Source organism: Sorex fumeus, unplaced genomic scaffold (genome assembly GCF_029834395.1).
Source record: "Sorex fumeus unplaced genomic scaffold, SorFum_2.1 ptg000008l, whole genome shotgun sequence".
In the NCBI taxonomy this organism is placed as follows: domain Eukaryota; kingdom Metazoa; phylum Chordata; class Mammalia; order Eulipotyphla; family Soricidae; genus Sorex; species Sorex fumeus.
The window spans coordinates 3,524,606-3,550,011 of record NW_026606065.1 but is presented as its reverse complement, the minus strand read 5'-3'; the positions used below and the strand labels follow the sequence as shown (position 1 = coordinate 3,550,011).

Below are 25,406 nucleotides of genomic sequence, written 5' to 3'. Positions count from 1 at the left end.
AAATCAGAAAAAGCAAAGCAGCATGGCAGTGTTGAACTCTGAACTATGCGTAAAACAAAATAATAGATAAACTTGAAGAGAATAATCACAAGTATTTTATTTTCCAAAGCAGAGTTTGTATGTCCTCCTCAGTAGGTTACTCATGAATAACTCAGTAGGTTGTTAATCTTAAAAGCACTCTGAAATTACATAACTGGGACAGCAGGTTAGGTCCTTCGCATTGGCCTTCATGCTTAATTATCAAAATCATTCTTCCTTAACCTCACTCTGCAGGTGGGCAACCAGGAGCAAGAGAGGCTACCTGGCCAAGTTGCATGTGGTACTAGTGAGAGCAGGAGTGTCACCTGGCACACTGCCTTTGTGGCTACCCTTTCCGCCCCAAGACATCCTCTTTCATAGCACTAGGTGCTATATATTCCCTGAAGGGATACAAAAGTATTTGTTAAAGGCCTACATCTTGGCTTTCTCTTTGAGGATTATAATCATTAGCGCAAATGAATTCAGGCAATAAAGCTAATGAAGGGCAGGTTGAAAAAAAATGCAATTACCATTCCTCCTCTTTCCTCTCTGCAGTATCATTTTTCTTAGTCCTTCTAATCCCTCCCCTTGTCATACTTACAGAATTGACCATGAAATCATCATCATAGGATCGCTGTTAGGACTAATATCGATAATTATGCATAAATATCCTAATGTATCCCGCAATGAAATTCACCATTTTAACATATTAGTACTGTTTGCATTGGTGTTGACATAAATTTTAGCAGAAAGTAATTTTATTTGGGATTGGAGAGCCATACCCAGCCATACTCAGGGATAACTCCTGGCTCTGCACTCAGGAATCATTCCTGAAGGGCTCGGGGAACCAAAATTGGGTCCACTTTGTACTATCTCTCCAGCGCCTGGCAGAAATGATTTTTGAGTAGATAAAGGCAGATGTTGTTTCTTTCCTTCTTGATACCAAAGGTATGAAAAAAAATGATGTGTTAAGATAGGTCGAAAAGACTTCCAAATAGAGGGCCTAATAATTAAAATCTGCATTTTTTAATCAAATATCAAGAAGTATGTCTAGCCTTCTTTTATTCTTGCATCTGTTTTCTTAATTCTCAGAAAATCTTTCAGAAGGCCGTCTCCTTCCGGTTCTCGAGGCTTCTCAGCGGCCGGCCAGAGTGTGGGGCCAGCCGGGGCCACAGCGTGCCAGGCGCCTGGTACAGCGGAGCAGAGACCGCAGCCTCCCGCATCCCGCATCCCGCATCCCGCATCCTGCATCCCTGCCGGGCAGCCAGGTTGGGCCCACAGCGCACTGAGCACCCACAGCATGGCGCTGAAGAGAATCAATAAGGAACTTGGTGATTTGGCCCGTGACCCTCCAGCACAATGTTCTGCAGGTCCAGTTGGGGATGATATGTTCCACTGGCAAGCCACCATCATAGGACCTAATGACAGCCCCTATCAAGGCGGTGTATTCTTTTTGACCATTCATTTTCCTAGAGACTACCCCTTCAAGCCACCTAAGGTTGCCTTTACAACAAGAATTTATCATCCAAATGTTAACAGTAATGGCAGCATTTGTCTCGATATTCTAAGATCACAGTGGTCTCCTGCTTTAAGTATTTCTAAAGTTCTTTTATCCATTAGTTCACTGCTATGTGATCCAAACCCAGATGACCCCCTGGTGCCAGAGATTGCACGGATCTATAAAACAGACAGAGAAAAGTACAACGAAAGAGCTCGGGAATGGACTCAGAAGTATGCCATGTGATGCTGCCTTAAAGTCAGAAAAACCTGCGTTCTAGCTGGAATGCACTTTAAATCACTGTTCCTTTTTGGATTTTCTTATCCAGCTGCTCCCCTCTCAGAACTCATCTTTTTTTCATGTTATTTTTTGTTTACCCCCTTCATTCATGCTCATCTGAGAAGACGGGTTCTTCCAGCTTTGGATAATAACTGCTTATAGAAACTATAAAGTAGTTACAAGAGAACAGTTGCCCAAGATTCAGAATTTTTTTTTTTTGGAGGAAATCGACCATGTATATTTTGTGGCCAATGTCTTCATTCTAACTTGGCTATGAGACTAAACCATTCCTCCCTGCTCTAACATGCTGAAGAAGCCATCTGAGGCGATATGCCGGGGTGCTCAGTGGTCACATCCGTGAAGCAGCGTTGTTTTAGTTGCACCCATCCTGTTTAAGCCTTCCACTGTTAGAGATATACTTTATGCTCATAACTGATGTGGCTGGAGAATTGGTATTGAACTTAGAGCATCAGCAGAACAGAAAATGTGATGTATTTTGTGCATGTCAATAAAGGAACGGCCTGTTCTTGTTCTACAGAGAATGGAAATTGGAAGTCAACACCCTTTGTCTATCCCAAAATAGGGTCTCAATCATTTTGTAATTTTCATTTAAATTGTTAGGAGGCTTGAAGCTATTAGTTAATCTATCTTCCAATACACTGTTCAATATAGCACTGAATAAATGATGCAAGTTATCAATGGATGAGTGATCAAATAATAGCTCTGCTAGTAATCAATTTATTTTTCGTCAATAAAGTTGCATAAACCAATGGAAAAACTTTCAGAAGCTTCTTTTATCTTATATAGGGCTCAATGCATTAGTCAAACAGTAAGAAATATATTATGAACTAAATCTCAATATACTAAAATCCAAATGTTGCCAATTTATCTCTTCTTAAACATGTTTTTCACACAAAATTTTTTCATGTATTTTTTAGTTTAATTTTATATAACCTCATGATTGGGCATTTTTATTCCTGTTTTACTATCCATTTCATGTAGAGTAGTTTCATTATATCTAATACTGAACACATTGAAAAATAATGAAAGATAAATAGCAAAGGTTTAATTGATTCTTAAACAACACTTTAGCATTCTTACGGGTGTTTTATTCATTTTTCTCTCTGGTACATCTGTGAGTTTAGATTTCTGACCCCAAATAAAGAAAGTTCTCTAAGAGGCCTCACAAAAACCTGACTGTACCAAGGCAGTACTTACCGCCCAAAACTTCAGGTAATTTTCCCTGAATATCAGTCACAAGGAGGAAGAACTGCTATTATCCAGAAGCAGAGAGAAATATATGTAGCACATGGGGGATTCACTTGAGCTTCTTTTCATATTCCTTCACCCAGTTATGATACTCATTAATTTTCTTTATAGTATAGTAGCCAGAGTCTGAGGAAAGGTATTGCATTTCTCAGAGATGAGAGACTAGATTTCCCACAAGTAAGTTGCACCAATCATCAAACACACTAAAGTTCAGAGGAATTTTGAGTGCCTAGAAAAGGAAAGGGAAAGTGTGTGTGTGTGGGGGGGTGGTATTGAGGATAAGTACAGTGTGAGGATGATCCATAGAAAAAAAATTAAAGCACCAACATTTTTATGCCCGGAGATAATGGCACCACTCACTAAATAGGGTGAATCAAAGATGGTGTATATGTGCATAACAGAATTACAGACAATTGTGTGACGGCAGTGCTCTCCCAACAGCAGTCAATTCAGGGAGGAACAGTTCTATTTTACATTGCCAATTTCCACAATATAATGACTCATTCTATAGGCAATTTTACAGACCATTGTGACATCCTTAAGCACATCATACAGTACCTCACCATCAAAATAAAAATACATGTAATTGACCCTAAGAGGATAGATAAGAGCAATATAATAGAAAATACCAAGTTTGGAATATTTAATATTATCATCTATGCATTTAATTTAATTGTGTTATATAGTTTAGCTTTTTAAAATAGTATATTCAAAAATTGGCCCATAAAATTTCTGAACCTTTAGCACTCAGTGCTGAGAATCTAGTAGAGGTCTACTCTGGCACATTACCTGATACAGAAACTATTAAGAAAAAGATGATTATCATTATTGTCCCACCAGTCTCCAACAAACAAATAGAGCCATGTCTTTCCTGGCCAGATAGAAATGGAAATATAAGATTCTCCAGTTATCTATTGCCACAAAGTAGGTCAGCATAAAATGTAGAGACTTCACTCATGGTTCTGAGAGTAAGGAGCTATGGGCTTTTCTGCTGTGGAAAAATTTAGCTACAGTGGCAATCATCTGGTGCCTCCGTGGGCTCTCAGGTCCCAGATGGAGCATTTGCATGTCTTCTAAGAATTGGGAAAAAATAGACCTCTACCAGGACTTCAGAATGATGTTAAAATTGCATGTAAATATCTGGTGGTGTTTTTCTCATTTGAGTTTCTATTCATTATTGAGCCTCTCTTCATTGTTACTTTATAAAATTAACATCTTTTTACCTAACCAGTGCTACAGAAGCAAGGTTTTAATATTTATTTCAAATCACATTCATTTGAGCTTAAAATTCAGCATTTAGTCACATTATCTACTGCCTGCATCACAATGTGAGGTGTGTGTCCTCTCCTCTTTATCTTTTTTACTTTCCATACAGGTTTTTAAATGAAACTAAGTTATTTCACAAAATAAATATATGAAAAAATGTAGCATCTCTACAGTAGCACTGTAGCATCTCTCTTTTTGTTCATTTTTACAATTTTTCCAAATGTGGAAATTATCTGGTACCAGCAGAGTAGGGCTTCTGGGTGTCATCCCTGGGTCGCCAGAGATTGGTAGAAGCAGGCAGGGCAGGACAGGGTGGGGCTTCTGGGTTTGATCCCTGGGTCACCAGAGATTGGTGGGAGCATGCAGAGGATCTCTGTTTCCGGGTCCCATTGAGCTTTTAGTCCAAGGTCACAAAGTTCCGCTTACCTGGTTCTGTGGGGCTTCACTCATGTGTGAGGCTCAGCCTGAGTGTCTGAAAAGCGGTCTGGAAAACCTCAAAGATTGAAGAGCAGCAGTGCTGGCAGATGCGGTAGAAGCCAGGAAAAGCATTCGCAGTGGCCACCTGTCCTTCAACTACAAGACCAAGATGACTGCCCTCTGACATCCTGATGCATCCATCACATCTTCCAGAAGGGCAATGGAGGTTATTCATGACTTCTACTCAGATCTCTTCAATAGCCACCTCGAACCGCCCACATACCAAATTCTGCAGGATGGATATGTCGTTCCCAGTGTTTTCCCTTCTGAAATCCAATACGCCATTTTGTCAGTAAAGAAGCAAATAGCACCCGGCCCAGACAAGATCAGACCCAAACACCTGAAGAATCTGCCATCAGTACTCATCAGTACACTGGCTTGGCTCTTCACACACTACCTGTCTGAATGCAAGGTACCATCCCAATGGAAAATCAGCAGGAGTGTTCAAGAAGGGAGACATCCACAACTTGGCAACTATCACCCGATCTGCCTGTTGATTGTCGTCTACAAGCTGTTCACTTGAGTCATCCTGAATAGGATTGGCAGAACACTAAATGAAGGACAACCATGTGAGCAAGCTGGGTTCTGAAATGGATTCAGCATGATCGACCATGTCTACATGGTAACCAAGCTCATTGAGGTTTCTTGAGAGTTCAAGATGCCACTCTCTCTAACGTTCATTAATTTAAAGAAGGCCTTTCATTCTGTTGAGACTGAAGAGGTCATCTAAGCCCTAGCCAAACAGGGCATTCAAACTCAATACATCAGGATCCTCTATGAGCTGTATTACAGATTCACACCCAGTTCTCACCATTCTACAAGGAAGTGATCATCCATGTCAAGAGAGGGGGTTGGCAGGGTGATACCATTTCACCAAAACTCTTCAGTGCCACCCTGGAGAACGTCATGCAATGACTGGAATGGGAAAGAATGGGAGTGAAGATAGATGGTTGGCAACTGTACCACCTCCGCTTCGCTGATGACATCATTCTAATAACACCAAACATTAGTCAAGCAGCACAAATGCTGGCCTACTTCGACCATGAGTGTGGAAAGGTCTGACTGCAGCTGAATCTCACGAAGACAATATTTATGAGAAACGGACTTGTTCCTGACATTCTATTCGCTCTCAATGGAATGACCATCTCCAATGCAGCAGTTATGCGTAACTATGTCGAGAACTCAACATGACGAATGACCTGGTACCTGAGTTGTGCAGGAGAAAGAGAGCGGCTTGGAATGCCTTCAAGAGTGTTGATGAAATAGCTAAGAGGATGAAGAACCTCTGGCTCCTGGAACATCTCTCCAACTCCACTGTTCTTCCTGCCTAAACATATGCCTCAGAGATCTGGGCTTTATGAAAACAGGATGAGAATGCTATTCGGGTCTCCAAAAGAGGAATCCAAAGAACTATGCTTGGAGTATCGCGCTTCACTCAAGTGAGAGAAAGAATCTGGAGTTCTGACCTCGTCGACAAAAATCAGGGTTGCTGTCTCGTTTGCCAAGGCAATCGAAAATCAGATGGGCTGGACACATAATGCAATTTGAAGACGACCAAATTGTCTGTTACCAAATTGTTTGTTACAGTAATAGAGCTGTTACTGACTGAATTCCACAGGATATCAAAAGATCATGTGGCTGCCCACGTACAAGATGGTCAGATTTCTTCTTCAAGACCCTTAACAATTGGTTTGAGGCTCTTCGTGTTCCTGGAGCAAGCAGATGCTATTGGGCTACACTAGCATGCAACAGGGAGGAATGGAGACGTTACTGGTGCCTCCTTGAGCAAATAGATGAGTAAGGGATGTCAAGCGATCAAGTGGAAATTATGGAAAATTAAGTATCTCTCTGTTATATAAGAGATTAAGAGACAATTGGTTAAAATTTACAACATCAAATATTTTCCTAGAGTTTCATTGGACTTTTATTTGAAATCTTTATCAGTATATTATTCCCAGTGATATTTTTCAATCTATAATGATAATGTATTTCCTAAGTTCTTACAATTTAAAAATATACCTTCAAGTATGGGCTGGAGCAATAGCACAATGGGTAGGGCATTTGCCTTGCACGAGGTCGAGTTCCTCCGAGCCTCTCAGAGAGGCCAGCAAGCAACCAAGAGTATCTTGCCCGCACGGCAAAGCCTGGTAAGCTCCCCGTGACATATTGATATGCGAAAAACAGTAACAAGAAGTCTCACAATGGAGACGTTACTGGTTCCCGCTTGAGCAAATCCATCAACAAGGGGAGGACAGTGCAACAGTGCAGAGCTACCGTTAAGTATAAATTGCATCTAGCCTTAAGCCACATGGAGATGTGAATATATTATTGCCTCTCTGTAGGAGAAAAGAAAAACCAAAGTCTAGTAGAATTAAGCAATTTTTTAGGACTCAAATGATGCAAATCATTTGGGATTTTTTAGATTTCAAATTAAATAGGCCAATTTTCTAACTATTAGTATCTTTTTTTCCAAAGTTAAAGTTTCATTTTTCCAGACAGACATACTCTGACGGTAAATTATTTTCAAATATAAGAACAATACTGAGTCCTAGTTCATATTAGAATTTATCTCTAGGTCACAATTTGTTCTCTTTTTCTTAAATTCTAATGTCATTGTCAAAATCATAGTTTTTTTCTTGCATCTCTGGGACAATGTAAATTGCTGGGTTTTCTTTTTTCCATAACTAAATTATTTAAAACTATCTCTCTCTTATGCAGGAGTTCAGCCTCCGAAGCTGAAAAGACTTTGTCACACAAAGAGCATGTTTCTAGTTCCCAGAGGTAGTTGTGTTTGAGTAGCCAGGTAGTGTAACAGAGTCCAATTCAAGTGTAACTTCTTGAACTAAGATGTGATTTTAAGTGTAAATGTTTGCCTGAAGCAGTCCTTCCAAAAAAGTTTGCTTGTAGAGTAGATCCTGTTGGAAGGATAGGCTTTTGGGTCAAGTTTCTGATCAACATATAAGTTCCTTAAAGGAATGTTGTACAGAAATAAAAAACCACAAACTCTAAAGTGAGATTTGACTTGAAACCTCAATTTTTGGGATCCAGAAGGATAATACAGTGGGCTAGGCATGTTCCAGGTTTCTATTGCCAGCACCCACTATGATCCCCCAAGCACCACCAGAAGTGAACCCTTAGCACAGAGCAAGGGATAAACCTGAGCACAACTGGGTATGAACCCTGAATGCAAAAATAAATAGATAAACAAGTCGATTTAGAAGGCAAATACCGATTTCTTTGTTTATTTTGTGTGTGGTCATTAAAGTCACTGCATCTCTAAATTATTTCTTTTAAAAGCATTATGAGTCATTGTTAGGCTTCTAATAGTTTTGTATGTCAAATATATAATATGCCTATAAAGGTAAAGGTAAAGGTAAAGGTAAAGGCCCTCCCGTTGATCGTCGATTTGCTTGAGCGGGCCCAGTAACGTCTCCATTGGAGACTTTGTTGTTACTGTGTCTGGCATATCGAATATGTCACAGGGAGCTTGCCAGGGTCTGCCGTGCGGGCGAGATACTCTCGGCAGCTTGCCAGGCTCTACGAGAGGGGCGGAGGAATCGAACTCAGGTCAGCCATGTTGGCTGCTTGTAATGCGAACGCCCTACCTGCTGTGCTATCGCTATGAAAGGAGAGAAGGTTAGCACTCCCCTTGACAAGGATGGAAGAGGCTTTGGCCTGCAACACGCATACCGTTAAGGCACTGCCACCTACTTCGTGGCATCTAACCAATATGTCTATAGTAAATATAAATCATAGCTCTGTTCAAACTTAGCTTTGTATTCAAAATCTCACATTTCTATCACTTATTCTTTCTAGTCAGACAAATTAACACTGTCTGCTAGTACATTATAAGGCTTAGAGAAAACTATTTACAAAAGTAAAGTTGCTATCTATGTGTTTTAAAAATCATCCCAAATTCAGTTACTATATTTGTTTTCTTTTTGAAAGAAAGAACTTAGGTTTAACATTAACGAGATTTAAAATGAAATTTTAGTCTCCTCTCTTCTAGGTTCAGAGGCAAAATAATGTATTTCTAGGTAGGAGTCATGACTATAAAATTTTTGAGAAGGTATATTTATGATCATGGTAACAGCAGATAAATATAAATTCTATAGAAGTTGAAATATGGAATTAATTTTGTGGGAAAACAAGAACTTTTACTCTATTTACTCCTGTGTTTTAATGTGAAATTGAATCCATCAAAATCGTTCTTATAAAACCTTAGTTTGGGAATAATATGTCTCTTAAGAAAATATTATGAATGCACAAACTTCCTTTATTCATTTATTGAACATTTCCTGCCATGTACTATATTTTATATAATATAATAAAAATACCTATTTTTATTATAAGAGAGAGAAAATATAATAAAAACTATAAAGCTTCTGACTTCTGAGAAGTTTTCCTCTGATGAGGAGCATAAAGTATGCAACAAAAATTACTATAAGTAAATCAAAAAGAAATAGATTATATGTGCTTTGAGACATTAGTCCTAAACTTTAATATATTTTCCTATTTCCCATCCTTTAACATTGGATAGGCAAAAGTCACTGTTTTTGCTATGCACTTTAATTCCATTTTTTGTTGTTCGTTTACATTGTTTGCTCTCTAGGAAAGCACTAAGTTTGCTCTTCCTTTTCCTGAAGATCCCCTTCATTTCCTCCAAGGCTTTTACATCACTACAGGAAGAAAAAACTCCATTACAGAGGAGCCATCAGTTTAAACATTTTAAGCTAACCCTCCTTTTATAATTCCCTCATTCATCCAGATGCAAATATCTCTCCTATGACATTTTTTGCTTTATTAGAAACTACTGTGAGAATATTAGATTTTATATACAACGAATACTATGCAACACTAAGAAATAGCAAGATCACACAATTTGCCACAACACTGTTGGAACTAGAGACTGAGGCAGTCAGAAAGAAAAGGATAGTTGCACATGATCTTACTCATATGTGATATCTAAAGATACATGCAATGTAGCAACAAATATCCAAAGAAAGACACAAAGTAGTAGAACTCATCCACACAATTCAGTTGTTGGGAATTTGAATGGGAGGTGTGTTGAGGTCCTTGGCGGAGAGAGATGAGTGTACTGGTGGTAGGTGTGATGCTGAAATTATGTAAATGGGAAAACACCTATAACAGTATTGTAAATCACAGTACCTCAATCGGTAAACTCAATTTTAAAAATAGAATGCTAGATCTTAAATGCTATACTAAAGATCCAATAGAAACATAGATAGTATAATTACAAGTTTTTTTGATAAAAGCTTCTGCACCTCAAAAGAAACAGTGACCAAAATACAAAGACAGTCTGGGAAAGGATATTCGCCCAATACACATCCAACAAGGGGTTGACATCAAGGGCATACAAGGCAATGGTTGAACTCCACAAGAAGAAAACATCCAACCCCATCCAAAAATGGGGCAATGCAATGAACAGAAACTTTCTCAAAGAAGAAATCCGAATGGCTAAAAGGCACATGAGAAAATGCTCTACATCATTAATCATCAGGGAGATGCAGATCAAAACAACAATGAGATATCATCTCACATCACAGACACTGGCCCACATCCAAAAGAACAAAAGCAACTGGTGTTGGCGCAGATGTGGCAAGAAAGGGACCCTCCTATATTGCTGGTGGGAATGCTGACTGGTTCCGTCCTTTTGGAAAACAGTATGGATGATTCTCAAACAATTAGAAATTGAGCTCCCATTTGACTCAGCAATACCACTCCTGGGAATATATACCAGAGAGGCAAAAATTTATAGTCGAAGTGATATCTGCACTTGTTTGTTCATTGCAGCACTATTTACAATAGCTAGAATTTGAAAAAAACCTGAGTGCCCGAGAATAGATGACTGGTTAAAGAAACTTCGGTACATCTACACAATGGAGTACTATGTAGCTGTTAGAAAAGATAAAGTCATGAAATTTACATACAAGTGGTACTACATGGAAAGTATCATGCTAAGCGAAATGAGTCAGAAAGAGAGGGACAAACATAGAAAGATTGGATTCATCTGGGGAACATAAAGTAACAAAATAGGAGACTAACACCCAAGAATAGCCGAGATAAGTACCAGGAGGTTTACTCCATGGCTTGGAGGCCAGCCACACATGCTAGGGGCAAAGGCAGCTCAGATAGAGAAGGGAGCACCAAATAAAGGGTTTTGGGAGGATCCTCCCAGGACGGGAGATGCGTGCTGAAAGTAGACTATTGACCAAACATGATTGCCACTCAATGCCTCCTGTACGTACCACAGTACCCAAAAGGAGAGAGAGAACAAAAGGGAATGCCCTGCCACAGAGGCAGGGTGGGATGGGGAAGATGGGGGGTGGGAGGGATGCTGGGACCCATTGTGGTGGAGGATGGGCGCTGGTGGAGGGATGGGTACTTGATCATTGTATAACTGAAACCCAAGCACAAAAATTTGTAAGTCTACAACTGTACCTCATGGTGTTTCACTAATAAAAAATTTTTAAAAAACTACTGATATTGACATCTATATTCTAGTAAAGGGTTATTCTAAATTTTTAAAAGATAAAATTAATACAAAATCCATATAACTAAATATTGTTGAAAATGTTTGTAACCCAGATCTCTGGTCCAATTTCATGTATCACTCTTCATTTGATGTGACATGAGTCATTCATCTTTTCATGAATCATATTTATTCTGTTAAAATTTTACTGACCTTATAAGACACAAAAAGCACAATCCTCCTGAAGATAAAACACATAACCCCTTTTTAATTTGTTTTCCCTTATCCCTTGTAAACTAATACACAAATTCCAAGAGAATGGGAGATACAGTTTGTCAATCCAGTGAGAGTATATTTGATCTTGACCACTTCCTGAGAGATGAACTCTGATGAGACTTATGCAGAAGAGAACAATTTCTGAACAAATTAGAAAAGATACCTGTAGTGCCGGAAGAAATTATGGGTAGAAATCAGAGGATTAATCAAAGAAAGTCATATTAAAGGAGGGGAAATGGGAGTCAGCATTAAAAGGGGAAAACAAGAGGTCCCCTTTCTTGCTACTAGGTTACTTTACCCAATTGCTTATAGACCAGGAAATAACAGCAAGTTTTTGCAGAAAGTAATACTTATTATTAGCAGGGACGCATATGAGGTCCACATTGTGGTCTCTTGGGATCTTTGACTTTTTCAATCTTGAGACTGACATTCACAATCTACTGTTTATTGTTTCTCCTTGAGGAGTTCTCCAATCGGAGCGAGGTAATGGTAGATAATTTTGATTCATCTCTTTCTCTATGTGGAAAAGGCCTTTTTCTTTCCTCTTACATGCTTTCTTCCTAAGGTATTTTTTTCCTTTGCTCTCCTATGTTATGGAAAGCAAGAAAATACAGAACAGAGCTATAAGGGACCAGAAATGTGTGGTAAAATCTAAAGGAATGCATTTTGCAGCCTGCCTCATCAGGAGATATCTTTCCTGGTGGCTGAGGACACTGAACGAAGGCAGTCATCAACTCTATCTAAGCCTCGCCTTAACTTTAATCACTGTATCACTGTATCATTGTGGTCCCATTGTTCACTGATTTGCTCGAGCGAGCGCCAGTAACATCTCTATTCATCCCAGTCCTGAGATTTTAGCAGCCTCTCTTTACTCATCCTTCCCAATGCTGCCATATTGGAGGCTCTTTCAGAGTCAGGGGAATGGGGCCATTATTGTTATTATTTTTGGCGTATCAAATACGCCACGGGGAGCTTGCCAGGCTCTGCCTTAACTTTAAAAATAACAAAAATAATAGGAAAGAAAAAATATTTGTCTATAGCTTTACCTCCGTGTAGAAATATATCCCATTAATAGAAAATCATCCCTATTCAAGAAAATCTTTAAGGGCCACCACAATTCCAAGATTTCCAGGATGTCAGTGCAAGACTCATAGAAACTGCGTTCCAGGTCAACTTCATGGAAACTGCATTCTAGGTCAACTTCTGCTTAATTTTGCTTTCTCCTTATTTCTTGAAAACCCAAAAGTATAGGAAAGATATCTCCTCATGAGGCAGGCCACCAGGAAAGATATCTCCTGAAGAGGCAGGCTGCAAAATGCATTACTTAAATATTTATTCTTCTCTATTTTTAAGTGAAAATGATTTTTTAGTTCACAAACTGTACAAAAACAAGTAACAGACTAGATTTACCTACAGGGCTACAGTTTGCTAACATTTACTCTATAGCCATTTTAATGAATGATTAGTTTTGGGCATATTAGTAATAGGAGCTTATGTCATGTGATGATGCCCATTTTCAAACTTAGTTTTTAAATTAAAAATGCTGGCATTCAGAAACTGGAAGAAACCTGAATGCCCAAGAACAGATGACTGGTTAAAGAAACTTTGGTACATCTACACAATGGAGTACTATGTAGCTCTTAGAAAAGATGAAGTCATGAAATTTACATACAAGTGGTACAATATGGAAAGTATCATGCTAAGCGAAATGAGTCAGAAAGAGAGGGATAGACATAGAAAGATTGCATTCATCTGGGGGATATAAAGTAACAAAGTATGAGATTAATACCCAAGAATAGCTGAGATCAGCACCAGGAGGATTACTCCATAACTTAGAGGCCAGCCGGGTATCCTAGAGGAAAGGGCTATTCAGATAGAGAAGGGAGCACCAAATAAAGGATGTTTGGAGGATCCTCCCAGGAGGGGAGATGCATGTCGAAAGTAGACTATGGACTGAACATGTTTGCCACTCAATGCCTCTTTTGCAGATCACAACACCCAAAAGGAGAGAGAGAACACAGGGGATTGCCCTGCCACAGAGACAGGGGGGATGGGGGGATGGGGGTGGGAGGGATATTATCCATGGTGGTGGAAAATGGGCACTGGTGGAGGGATGGGTATCTGATCATTGTATGATTGAAACCAAAGCACAAAAAATTGTAAATCTACAACTTTAAAAAAAATAAAATAAAATAAAGGGAAAAAAAATAAAAAAAAAAATGCTGGCATTTACATGTTGCACATGCTGAGGGAGAAGGCAGCTCAGATAGAGAGGGGAGCACCAAGTAAAGGGTGTTGGGAGGACCCTCCCAGGATAGGAGATGCATGCTGAGAGTAGACTATAGACTGAACCTGATTGCCACTCAATGCCTCTTTTGCAAACCACAGCACCCAAAAGGAGAGAGAGAACAAAAGGAATGCCCTGCCATAGGGTTGGAGTGGGATTGGGTGGGGGATGGGAGGGATTCTGGGAGCATTGGAGGTGGGGAATGGGCTCCAGTGGAGGGATGGGTACTCAATCATTGTATAACTGAAACCCAAGCACAAAAATTTGTAAGTCTACAACTGTACCTCATGGTGTTTAACTAATTAAAAATAAATAAATAAAATATTGATATAGTTTTACCCTTATATTTTTTAGATATCAGATTTTTTGGAAATATAGTAATAAAAAGTACACCCACTTATCAGTACCCTCTCGAAGGGCATAATGTTTTTGATGATGTTCGGACTGAAGAGATAGTAGTAAATAAGGCACTTGCCTTGCATATGTGCATGAACTGGGTTTGATTTCTGGCATTCCATATGGTCTAGTGAACACCACCAGGAGTAACTCCTGAGTGCAGAGACAGGAGTGACTTCTGAACACTGCCAGATACAGCCCCCAAACATAAATTGAAATGATGCTACTTTCTTTGGCAATATTTCCTTTTTCTTGGCTCTTTGGTAGTAGATTAGCTTCAGAGTTTCAGAAAGACAGTACTCTGTGAGGCATAAAATCTTGCTAAATCCAGAAGATTGTACATTCAGGGTCACAAATATTTCTAGCATATACAAATTCTAATTTCATGTGCTTCAAAATAGTTGAAAAGTTAGCAACCCTATCCTGTGAAATATCTTATTTTTATATTATTTGGAAACAACAAAATAAATGATAACAATAATGAGCTGAATAAAAATTTTTAAAAATGTTGGCATTTAAAGTCAAATTATTAAAGCTGGCAACTTAGAAATATTCAACAAAATTGATCACAGGAATAAAACTACTCCCCTTGTCCATGATAAATTTTCTCATGAACCAAAAGGAAAACTTTATTGGTTGAGGACCAAACAATCTTGGAGTGACATTAAAAGTTACTGGGCAAAATAAAGCATCAATAATTAGATCTGATGGTTTGGAATTGTAATACAGCAGTCACCTATAATTTTCTCATTTGATTTTCACAAAATCTGGCAGCTATCTTTGCAGGGAGAAAAGCACAATATCACATTCATTAATAATTTATACTGTAAAAAGAAGCCATATGGAAATGACTTGCTATGCCCATTCATGAAGAGATCTTGTAGCTATTCAGCTATTTTGACCACCAAACTTATCACCAGCCAAACTTGTCACGGTCTTGGTCTTCAATCACTCTCATGATAAAATTGAACATTATATCTGAGAACTTGGCCTTCCATCTCAGGACATAAGGGAACCAGCAACTGGGATTGACCGCTTAAGTCCTGAGTACGTGAGAATGTATGTGGAATGAATTGCAAGTGATAGTTTAAGAGCTCAGAAAAGTTACCCAGATGGTACTATCTTCACTTTTATTTTGTCCAACTTCTGTTCAGACTTTGGTACATGAACAGAAATTTTTTCTTACTGACTTATTTGCCACTAATGCTTAGTCAAGGTTAGCCTTATATAAAACAGACAGCAGTTTTCAAATTCTAATTAACTTCATCTTAAATTACTTATTTTTTCTGCAGAATACAGAAGTTCAACTATTAGTTTCTAAATGAGATTGAAGTTTCCCATAGGAGAGTGTTTAGAATAGAAATATTATGTAATTTATACTTTCTTCTTTCCCAGCTTCTTTCTTGCAGCTGTTATCTTTTTTTTAGAGGAATTTGCTGAGAATCTTATAGTAATAATCTGGATCAGAGTAGGTCTTATATTTTCTAACCATAAACACTATCAGTCCTAGTAAGGAAACCATTGCCATAAGGACTGTGGTTAAACTATAAATAACATGGTACAATTCGAAAGAGGTGGGTAACTGTGATTGACACAGTTTTTCTTTTATTAAAGGGTTTTAGGTAGAGGTCACAATGGAGTAAACCAGTGTGGTTTCTAACAAGCCTTCTCTAACTTCTAGTACAAAGTTCTAGAATACGAACCTATTCTTTTAATCAGCTTCTCATCCCTCTAAAATTCTCTCATATTCATTTTTCTTTTGGGTTGCCTGGTCAGATGGTCATGCTACAGAAATTTGTTTAAAAAAAAAAACAACATGTAAAAATATCAAGCTATAAAATTTAATGTAAAATATAAGAGGAAATTGAGTTCACAGAGTAACCTTGGTCAAAGTGGTCTTACTCAACCTTTATCTGACTGTGGCCTTTTTTTGACCTTGTATTCTTCCTATGCCCCCTACTTGTTCTACCAATTGGCCCCCTACTTTCAGGTTCTGACTTTACATTTCTGTGATTTTTGTACTCCTCACCCTTTGAAATATTCTGGAGGACTACAGGGAACCATAATAGGATCCTTGGCTCAGAAGTGCTGGGTTCAAGGGAAAAAGTCAGAAGCTTCTGAGTTCTGGGTAAACTTTTTTCTATATCCTTAAAGGAGCATATTATTCTGTGTGGCAGACTCTACTAGGAATTGCCTTCTATTTTTTTTTTTACTGATAGAAAATTATTTTTAAGGGACACAAGTATGGCTAGGCTAAGCACTCACATTAATGTTGTTGTTGTTGTTTTGTTGTTATCATGGTTATTATTATTACACCCAGCACTTTCTAGTTTCCCTTAGAGATCAACATTTCCTTTGGACACAGTTCTGTCCATTGACTTATACTGCTGGTCAATAGGCAGATTCATGTGAAATGTTCAAAATTTGGACATAGTGCCTCTTTCCCTTTCCCTCTTTTTAAAGGCACCATGTTTGGATTAGAAGAGCCAAGTTATGACCATGAGGAAGAAAGGCTGAGCTAACAAGGAAAGATGAAGTCTAGCTTACCCCTCCACTGCTTCTTTGTTCACAGGAAAAGTTTCTATGTTTTAGTCACTATCATTTTGGTAATTTTGCACTCATCTCTCCAAGTGAGGAATCTGAGACTTCGCTTACCAAAGTTACATAGCTGATCTGCAGTCGAGCCATGATTCAAACCTATATCTGATCCCCAGGATTCTACTTTATTTCCACATTGTCTTTGTCTTTGCTTCCTCAGTTAAGTATTAAAAGCGATGGTATTTTTCACAGACTCAAGTGTTATTGGGTTTTGTTTTGGACTTAATTTTTTGGTTTTAATCCCAGGGCCAGCTGTGCTCAGGGCTTACTTCCAGCTCTGTGCTCAAGGATCTCTCTTGGCATGGCTTAGGGGACCAGGTAGGGTGCCAGGGATCACACCTCAGTGCTCTATGTGCAAGATAAGCACTCTACCCACTGCTCTCTCTCTCCCACCCCTATATTTTTGTTTTCTCGTTGGTTTGGGGTCATATCTGGCAGTGCACAGGGCTTATTCCTAGCTCTGTACTCAGGGATTACTCTTGGTGGGGCCCAGGGATGATATGTGGCACTGGGATTGAACCTGGTTAGGCCTCACAAGGCAAGCACTCTACTGTTAGGCAAAAATCTTCTTTAAAAATATTCCCTTTACGGGTGTTTGGAGGATCCTCCCAGGAGGGGAGATGCATGTCGAAAGTGGACTATGGACTGAACATGTTTGCCACTCAATGCCTCTTTTGCAGACCACAACACCCAAAAGGAGAGAGAGAACACAGGGGATTGCCCTGCCACAGAGGCAGGGGAGGATGGGGGGATGGGGGTGGGAGGGATATTATCCATGGTGGTGGAAAATGGGCACTGGTGGAGGGATGGGTATCTGATCATTGTATAATCAAACCCAGCACAAAAAATTGTAAATCTACAACTGTACCTCATGGTGTTTCACTAATAAAAAAAAAGAAAAAAAAAGAAAACTGTATGCCTGAAACTCTACTAAACACAATTTTAAAACACTACATTTTGTTAAATTAAAAAATTAATAATAAAATGCTATTTTGAAATACCAAAAAAAAAAATATTCCCTTTACAATGTTAAATGGCAAGACTTATCTCTTGTCTGATCTTCTGAACCAGGAGTTAGTTCAGAGGCTTTCTGCCTCTTCCCATTGAAAGATCATAGAAACTTCAGGGCAAACTTCATAACAAAGAGGACATTCAAACTTGACCTGTAGACAGTTGGGGATTTTGATGACTGAAAGGAAAGGCAGCAATGAGAAACCTTTGAGTAAAAGCAAGAAGAAGGTCGACTTCAGTTTGCTAGGAACAAAGAGCGTATGAAGGAGTCCTTTTATGAGAGAATTATTTCCTTTTTTTAATAAGCCTTATTTTGGATGATTTTTCTTGTCAAGAGGGAATATATTTTTAGTGCAATAGCAGAATCCCAATGCCATTCAGGACCAAAGAAAATTAAATAGGAAAACAGTATCAACAGCTGCTAGCCCTAGCAGGTTTATATTTCCTTATTTTCTTTTAATTACAAAGAATTACTAGTCTCCTGCTAGTCTCTGTCGTCCCTTGATACATACTTAGACATTGCATTGTATCTGTGTTGAGAATATATATTCTGTTCTTGAACAGTGCTGAACATTCAAAATCAAGTTATTCTTTTAACAAATCATAATAAGCAGGCATGGATCACTTGTTTCATAGTTTTATTTTAACTCTATGCATCTTTCTATTTTTACCTTTCTCTGATATATTATAGAAACTTGTCCTTCTATGATTTTTTTAAATATGTGACATTTAATTCTCAGATGGGAATGCATTGCTTCAACATAATTAGATAGTTGGAAGAAATGACAACTTAAATTCAGTCAAAAGAAGTGATATAGAGGGACTGGAACGATAGTATAGCTGGGAGGGTATTTGCCTTGCACACTGTCAACCCAGGATAGATCCCTAACATTCCATATGGGTCCCCAAGCCCTGACAGGTGTAATTCCTTAAGTGCAGAACCAAGATTAAGCCCTGGGCACCGCCCAGTGTGGCCCAAAAATCATAAAACAAAGAGAGAGAAAAGTGACATAAGAACAGTGATAGAGAATCTTTAGCACTATTGATGGAGAAGGTACAGTAATTTAGTATGTCAAACAAATATTAACACTATTGTAACAATAGCATCACTATCACTATCACCCCGTTGTTCATCAGTTCACTCGAGCGGGCCCAGTAATGTCTCCATTCGTCCCTGACACGTGCTAGTGTAGCCCGATGACATATTGGGGGCTCCTTCAGAATCAGGGGAATGAGGACCATTCATTGTTACTGTTTTTGACATATCGAGTACGCCACAGTTAGCTTGTCAGGCTCCCCGAGAGGGATGGAAGCTTTTGGGGCAGCCTCTAATCACCTTTACAGGTGTTCCTAGTCAGGCATGTAGGCGGGTATGATACTCTCAGTAGCCTGTCAGGTTCTCTGAGAGTGAGAACTAGAGAATAAGAGGTCTTATTAATAATTAATAATAATAATAAATAATAAGCATTCACGCCACGCACTTCTGGGAGCTTGGTTTTAGAGTCTCTGGATCCTGGCCATTGATGGGGTTACACGGCAGTTGGTGGGTGTAACTGTCTAGCTACTGGAAGGTGGGAGAGCTGGGTGGAGGAAGCCCACTCCTGAACCAAGCAGGCTTGGAGATCTCAGCTTTGGGTCCCGCACACCTGGGTTCCTCTGCCAGTTCCTTATCCAAGCGTGTGGAGAGTGGTCTCAGCATGGCTTTCGCTGGGTCCTGGAGGTCTTCAGTTGTCGGGGTTCTGCTCAGGGCGGAGAGGAAAACTCAATCTGCCCTCCTCCAAAGGGCCCCGGTGAGGACAACCAGGCATGGGAGCAGGAGACTCTGCCTTATTCTCTTCTGGGAGCTTGGTTTTTTTTAATATCATATCAATAATAAATATCTTTCAAATATGAAAATAATTAACTATAGATTCCCTTAATTGTGCTAAAAATTTTACAGCATCTATCATTTCCTGTTACATTTTTACTTTTTAATTGAATCACTGTGAGGTAGATCCTTACAAAGCTGTTTATGATTAGATTTCAGCCATACACTAAAACAGCACCCATCCCTCTACCAGTGTACATTTCCCAGCACCAGTCCTAGGTTTCTTCCCATCACCCCCCACCCTTCACCACCTGCCTATAGCACTTTTCTTCTTTCTCCCTCTTCTTCATCTTATCCCTCTCCCTCTCCCTCCCTTTGGGCACTGTGGTTTGCAATATTGATACTGAAAGGTTATCAAGAGTATCCCTTTACCTACTTTTAAGAGTCATATCTTGTCCAGCATGATCATTCCATTGTCATTCTCCTCTCTATCTTATCTACCCTCAGCCCTACACACACTGGTGGTTAGTTCTAACCATTGACCAGTCCTCCCAACCCCTGTGTTCCCTGGTTATGGATATTAGTCTTCTACTATATATTATTTTTATATACCACAAATGGATGCCGTCATTCTATACCCGCCCCTCTCCTTTGGACTCATTTCAATCAGCATGATACTCTTCATGTCCATCCATTTATAGGCAAAATTCATTCATTTTTCCTAACAGCTGCATAGCATTCCATTGTGTAAACATGCCATAGCTTATTTATCAATTCATCTGTTCTTGGGCACTCAGGTTGTTTCCAGATTCTGCTATGGTGAATTCCTGTTAAACCTTTTCAAACAATTTTACCATCTAGCCACAGTGTCACTGTGAATCTTGAATATAATTGCTCACAATTCGACATTTTTTAAAAAGTTTTTACTTTGCTCTCTTCAACACCTACTTCCCAAACTGCAGAACCATCTGCCTTCCCTCCCTGTCTCCTTCCTGTCAGCCAGGTTAAACCAGGTCCTTCTGGACCAGAGCAGTGGTACAGCTGGTGAGGTACTTGCCTTGCACATGGCTGGCCAGAGTTCAATCCACAGCACCACATACTGTCTCCTGTGTACTATCCAAAGTGATGTATGAAAGCAGAGGAAGGAGTAAGCCTGAGCACTGCCAGCACTACCAATGTAAAAACATTTAGTGTATTTTCTTGAAGTACCATGACAAAGGGTTTTCTTATTCAGGGAAGAATCTGATGAGCCCAGCCTCAAGTCGTCTCCAGAAAATCTCTGGTCCACGTATGTTACCAATAGAGTAAACCCAACAGCTCCTTGAACAATTCAAGTTGCTCGGTTGGAAAGGGAAATGCCCCCAAAGACCTTAGAGCAGTTACCATTGTCGCGATTATGCAGTCATTAATCGATATTTGTAATAAGTTAATTATCTCTATTTTCACCTTGCTCATTTAAACTATATTCTTTTGAGTACAAGGCACTACAAACGAAATCAAACCAGGGTCTTGCTCACAGCAGCCTACCTACCTATGTCCTTGATTCGCCACTCACTGCCATACTGAAGAAGCAAAGAAGATAATAACAACTGAAAAAACAATTCAGCTGCTTCAGTAGAATGTGAGGCACTCCATATTAAGTCTTCAAGATAATCAGAACACTTAACTTTGCCTAAGGAGAACCTTAGAGCAACAGTCTTCTCAATGGTAACTAAAATGAAGAAGGTATTGGAAGAGAAACTCACTCAGCTTCAAGAAATATTGATAGAGAAATTAAAGAACTTACTGAAATAGAATGGAAGGAGCTGAAGACTCTGGTGGCAGGCCACAACAGCAGAATTGTCGAGCTGAAAACCAAGTCAGTAACCTTGAAGAAAAAGCACAAGACAGTGATAAAAGGAGGAGAGGAAATAGAAAAGAAAATGTTTAATAAAACTTAAGGCATTTAGTTGGCAATAGTAAGAGAGCCACTCTTTGAATCGTAGTAATAGTTGATGCAGAGGAAAGAGAGAAAGAGAAAGACTTGCAGGAGAAATAATAACTGAGAACTTCCCTAGCCTGAGGAGGGAGATGTGCACAGATCCAAGAGGGTCACAGAGTTCCAAACAAAATTAGCTCAAACAGATCAAGACCCAGATGTGATGCAATCAAAATAGCAAGAATCAAAGAGAAAGATTGCTGAAAGCAACAAGAGAGAAGAAAAACTCAAGTAACAGGCAAATTACAGCAAATTCTCCTCAGATCTCTAAAATGAAAGTCTAAAGAAAGAAGGGACAAAGGAGTCATGTGCACTTCAGAAGCCTTAATAAACTGTAACTTAGTACAGCAAGACTATAAACATAAACAGTACTGTAACCAGGCTACATAACTATCATATGATTATTTAAAAATTTAATAGTAAAACGTTTGACTCTGTGCTTCTTTGCATCAGTTTTCTGTTTCCTCTAATAATGGCATCTGTAACCATGCTGATTATTTGTTGTTACCCAGAAGACTCCCTAACATGAGTATTTTTCAACATGATTTACTATTCAAAATAAAGAGTATTCAGAGGCATATCTTTGCATCATTGGGGTTTACACAGTGCTGTCCCTAGATAATTAAAGACTATTAAGTTAGAAATATTTAGTGTATTTTCTTGACGTGCCATGACAAAGGTTTTTCTTATTCAGGGAAGAATCTGATGAGCCCAGCCTCAAGTCATCTCCAGAAAATCTCTGGTCCAAGTATGTTACCAATAGAGTAAACCCAACAGCTCCTTGAACAATTCAAGTTGCTCGGTTGGAAAGGGAAATGCCCCCAAAGACCTTAGAGCAGTTACCACTGTTGCGATTGTGCCGTCATTAATTAAATATTAGTAATAAGTTAAATATCTCTGTTTTTATCTTGCTCATTTAAACTATATTCTTTTGAGTACAAGTCACTAAAATTAATTTTCTTAAAAGGTGAAACTAGTTTCTCTTTCCTATATTTATGATAGACTCACAATATACGACTGAAACGATATACCTCTTCCTTTAGTTGACTGAAAACTACAGGTTATTTGGCTTATTAATATAGATTATTTAATTGAATGAGAAAATTAAAATGTGTATAAATAAAAGGGTTTGTCATATGAATGCAGCCATAGTTACATTTAAAATTATTGTATACTCAAATTTTCCAAAGTTACTTTATGGGTATATAATGAAGGATAGCTCTGTAATATTTCTTAAGTGGTTTATTGCATTTTCAGATAACTGAATTTCTCCCCAGACCCCAGTTCATAGATAAACCTGGTTCATAGATTATTTATTCTCAGAGAAGAGAAAAGGCAATTTCCCTATTTTAGCATTCTTTAAAATTAGATTACCATCATTGCCATAGTGGTCCCTTCTCTATCCGAACTGCCCTCTCCCCCAGCACTTGAAGTGGACTTCCAACTGCTGACCAATCCTCCTGGGCCTTGTTTCTACTGTCCCTAGGTTTTAGTCTCATACTATGTGTTTTTATATTCCACAAATGAGGAGTGATCACTCTGGATAGGAGATGCGTTCTGAAAGTGGGTTAACATGTTTGCCTCTCAGAATCTGTATGGCCAACCATAATGCCCAAAAGCAGACAGACCGAAAGAAGAAAAGTGCCTGCCATGGAGCCAGACTAGGGGTGGGGGTGGTGGGAAGGATAACTGTGGTGGAAAATGTACTCAGCCCTTGGTGGAGGGATGAGTGTGGGAGCATTCTATGACTGAAACCCGGTCATAAACAGCTTTGTAACTGTGTCTCACAGGGATTCAATAAATAAATAAATAAATAAAATATGCATTCTAAAAAAAATGTTCTGGACTGAAGAATGGTCTTGCAAAAACATTTTCTTAAAATTAGATTACCCTAGTAAGAAGCTGGAATTTGAAAAGACTTGCCCCAGAGGAGCATATTTTCAGTCAGGTGTGTCTAGTTCTCTGCACAGACCTAACTAAAACAAGCACAGGCATTTGATTATTGTAAGTTAATGCTTGTCATTATTCTGGAAGGCAACCTCTGATTGGTCACAAGGTTATTTGTGGCTCATGAAAAGCAGCCAGTTACACAGAATTGTTTTTTCAGAGCTTGTGGTCTTTAATTATGAGATCTCCTGACTTTTAAGCTCCTAAGTCTCCTGAATTAACAAGACTGGTCATAACTAATCTCGCATCTTTAAACGTTAGGTGTCTCTGTCATGATAAATCACTTTGTACGATGGTAGATTGGGGAAATATTTGAGTATAGACAGGCTATGTCGAGAACTATTGTAATAGTAAAGAAAATAGATATTCCAGGGGATAAGACATTTGCCTTGCATGTAGCTGACCAGACTACTTACTATCCCCAGTACCCCATGGTTCCCCAAGCCCCACCAGTTGTGATCCCTGAACACAGAACCAGGAGTGTTTAGAACCCTGAGTACTGCCAAGTGTGGCCAAAAAAAAAATAATAATAGTAGTGAGGGCTGGAGCGATAGCACAGCGGTAGGGCGTTTGCCTTGCACGCAGCCAATATGCTGACCCGAGTTCGATTCCTCCGCCCCTCTCGGAGCCCGGCAAGCTACCGAGAGTATCTTGCCCGCACGGCAGAGCCTGGCAAGCTACCCGTGATGTATTCGATATGCCAAACACAGTAACAACAAGGTCTCCAATGTACTGGGCCCGCTCAAGCAAATCGATGAACAACGGGAGGACAGTGACAGTGACAGTGACATGAAATACAGCAAAAAAGAAAAGGTGAAAACGAAAGAGAACATAAAGCTATTAGTGACTCTCACACTATAAAGGATCTAAGTGAACAAAAATTCTCAAGAATTCACAGAACTCCTGGAACTTATATCACACTGTCACACTGTCACACTGTCCTCCCGTTTTTCATTGATGTGCTCGAGTGGGCCCAGTAACGTCTCCATTTTGAGAGTTATTGTTACTGTGATTGGCATATCAAATACGTCACGGGGAGCTTGCCAGGCTTTGTCATATGGGCAAGATACTCTCGGTAGCTTGCTGGGCTCTCCGAGAGGGGTGGAGGGGAGCTTAAATATACTGGGGTAAAAAAAGTAATTATAATTCAATGGAGGGTCTGGAGAGACGTACAGTGCACAAACCACTTGCCTTACACATGGTTAACCAAGGTTCAATCTCCAGCACTTCATGCAATCCCTGACTGCAGAGCCAGGAGTAAGCCTGGACTCAGCTGGGTATGACTAAAGAAAGCTTAAAAAAATAATCATTCAATGGAGTAAGAGATTTTATGGACAAATGTAGTTGCACTAATACCTACATGCAGAAATTTATAACTGATTCAAAGTGTCTAATTATCGGGAAATGGTTAGGTAAACGAATCTGTTCGTTTGGTTAAGTAAAATAATTGTGTTGTAAATCCTGAGGTCACTTTCTGATTTCACCTGAATTTCTTCATCAGTGTTGAAGCCACAATTGCTGGATCTGGCAGAGTTTCCAAGAATCTTGGAACTGTGTGAGGTGAGACCATATGTGTGGCCGGGGAGATCATGCCAGAAGTGATCTGGAAGGCTAGTGCAGTGGAGCACCCAAGCCCATGTATCATCCTACATTCCACTGAGGCAGGGTAAGGATAAAGACGTAGAGCCTAAGGACATAAGGTTAACTGCGCTCAGAAGAGGGATAGATGGAGGCAGATCCTTTGAAAAGTCTATAATGAGCTTTTGTAGAAGGTCTGTGGCCTCACTCATAGGGAAGGAGAGCAAA

General features: G+C 39.3%; 1 protein-coding gene and 1 non-coding gene across 2 annotated transcripts; both read left to right on the top strand.

Annotated features, from left to right (window-relative positions):
• Positions 1-1,318: 1,318 nt before the first annotated feature.
• Positions 1,319-1,822, top strand: LOC130019273 (ubiquitin-conjugating enzyme E2 D2-like). The gene has a single exon (XM_056109913.1). The coding sequence runs from the start codon at positions 1,319-1,321 to the stop codon at positions 1,760-1,762; it is 444 nt and encodes a 147-aa protein (XP_055965888.1). The 3' UTR covers positions 1,763-1,822.
• Positions 1,823-8,417: 6,595 nt separating this feature from the next.
• Positions 8,418-8,544, top strand: LOC130019543 (U6atac minor spliceosomal RNA). Its single transcript, XR_008791852.1, has one exon. It is a non-coding gene; the product is annotated as a U6atac minor spliceosomal RNA (small nuclear RNA).
• Positions 8,545-25,406: the final 16,862 nt, after the last annotated feature.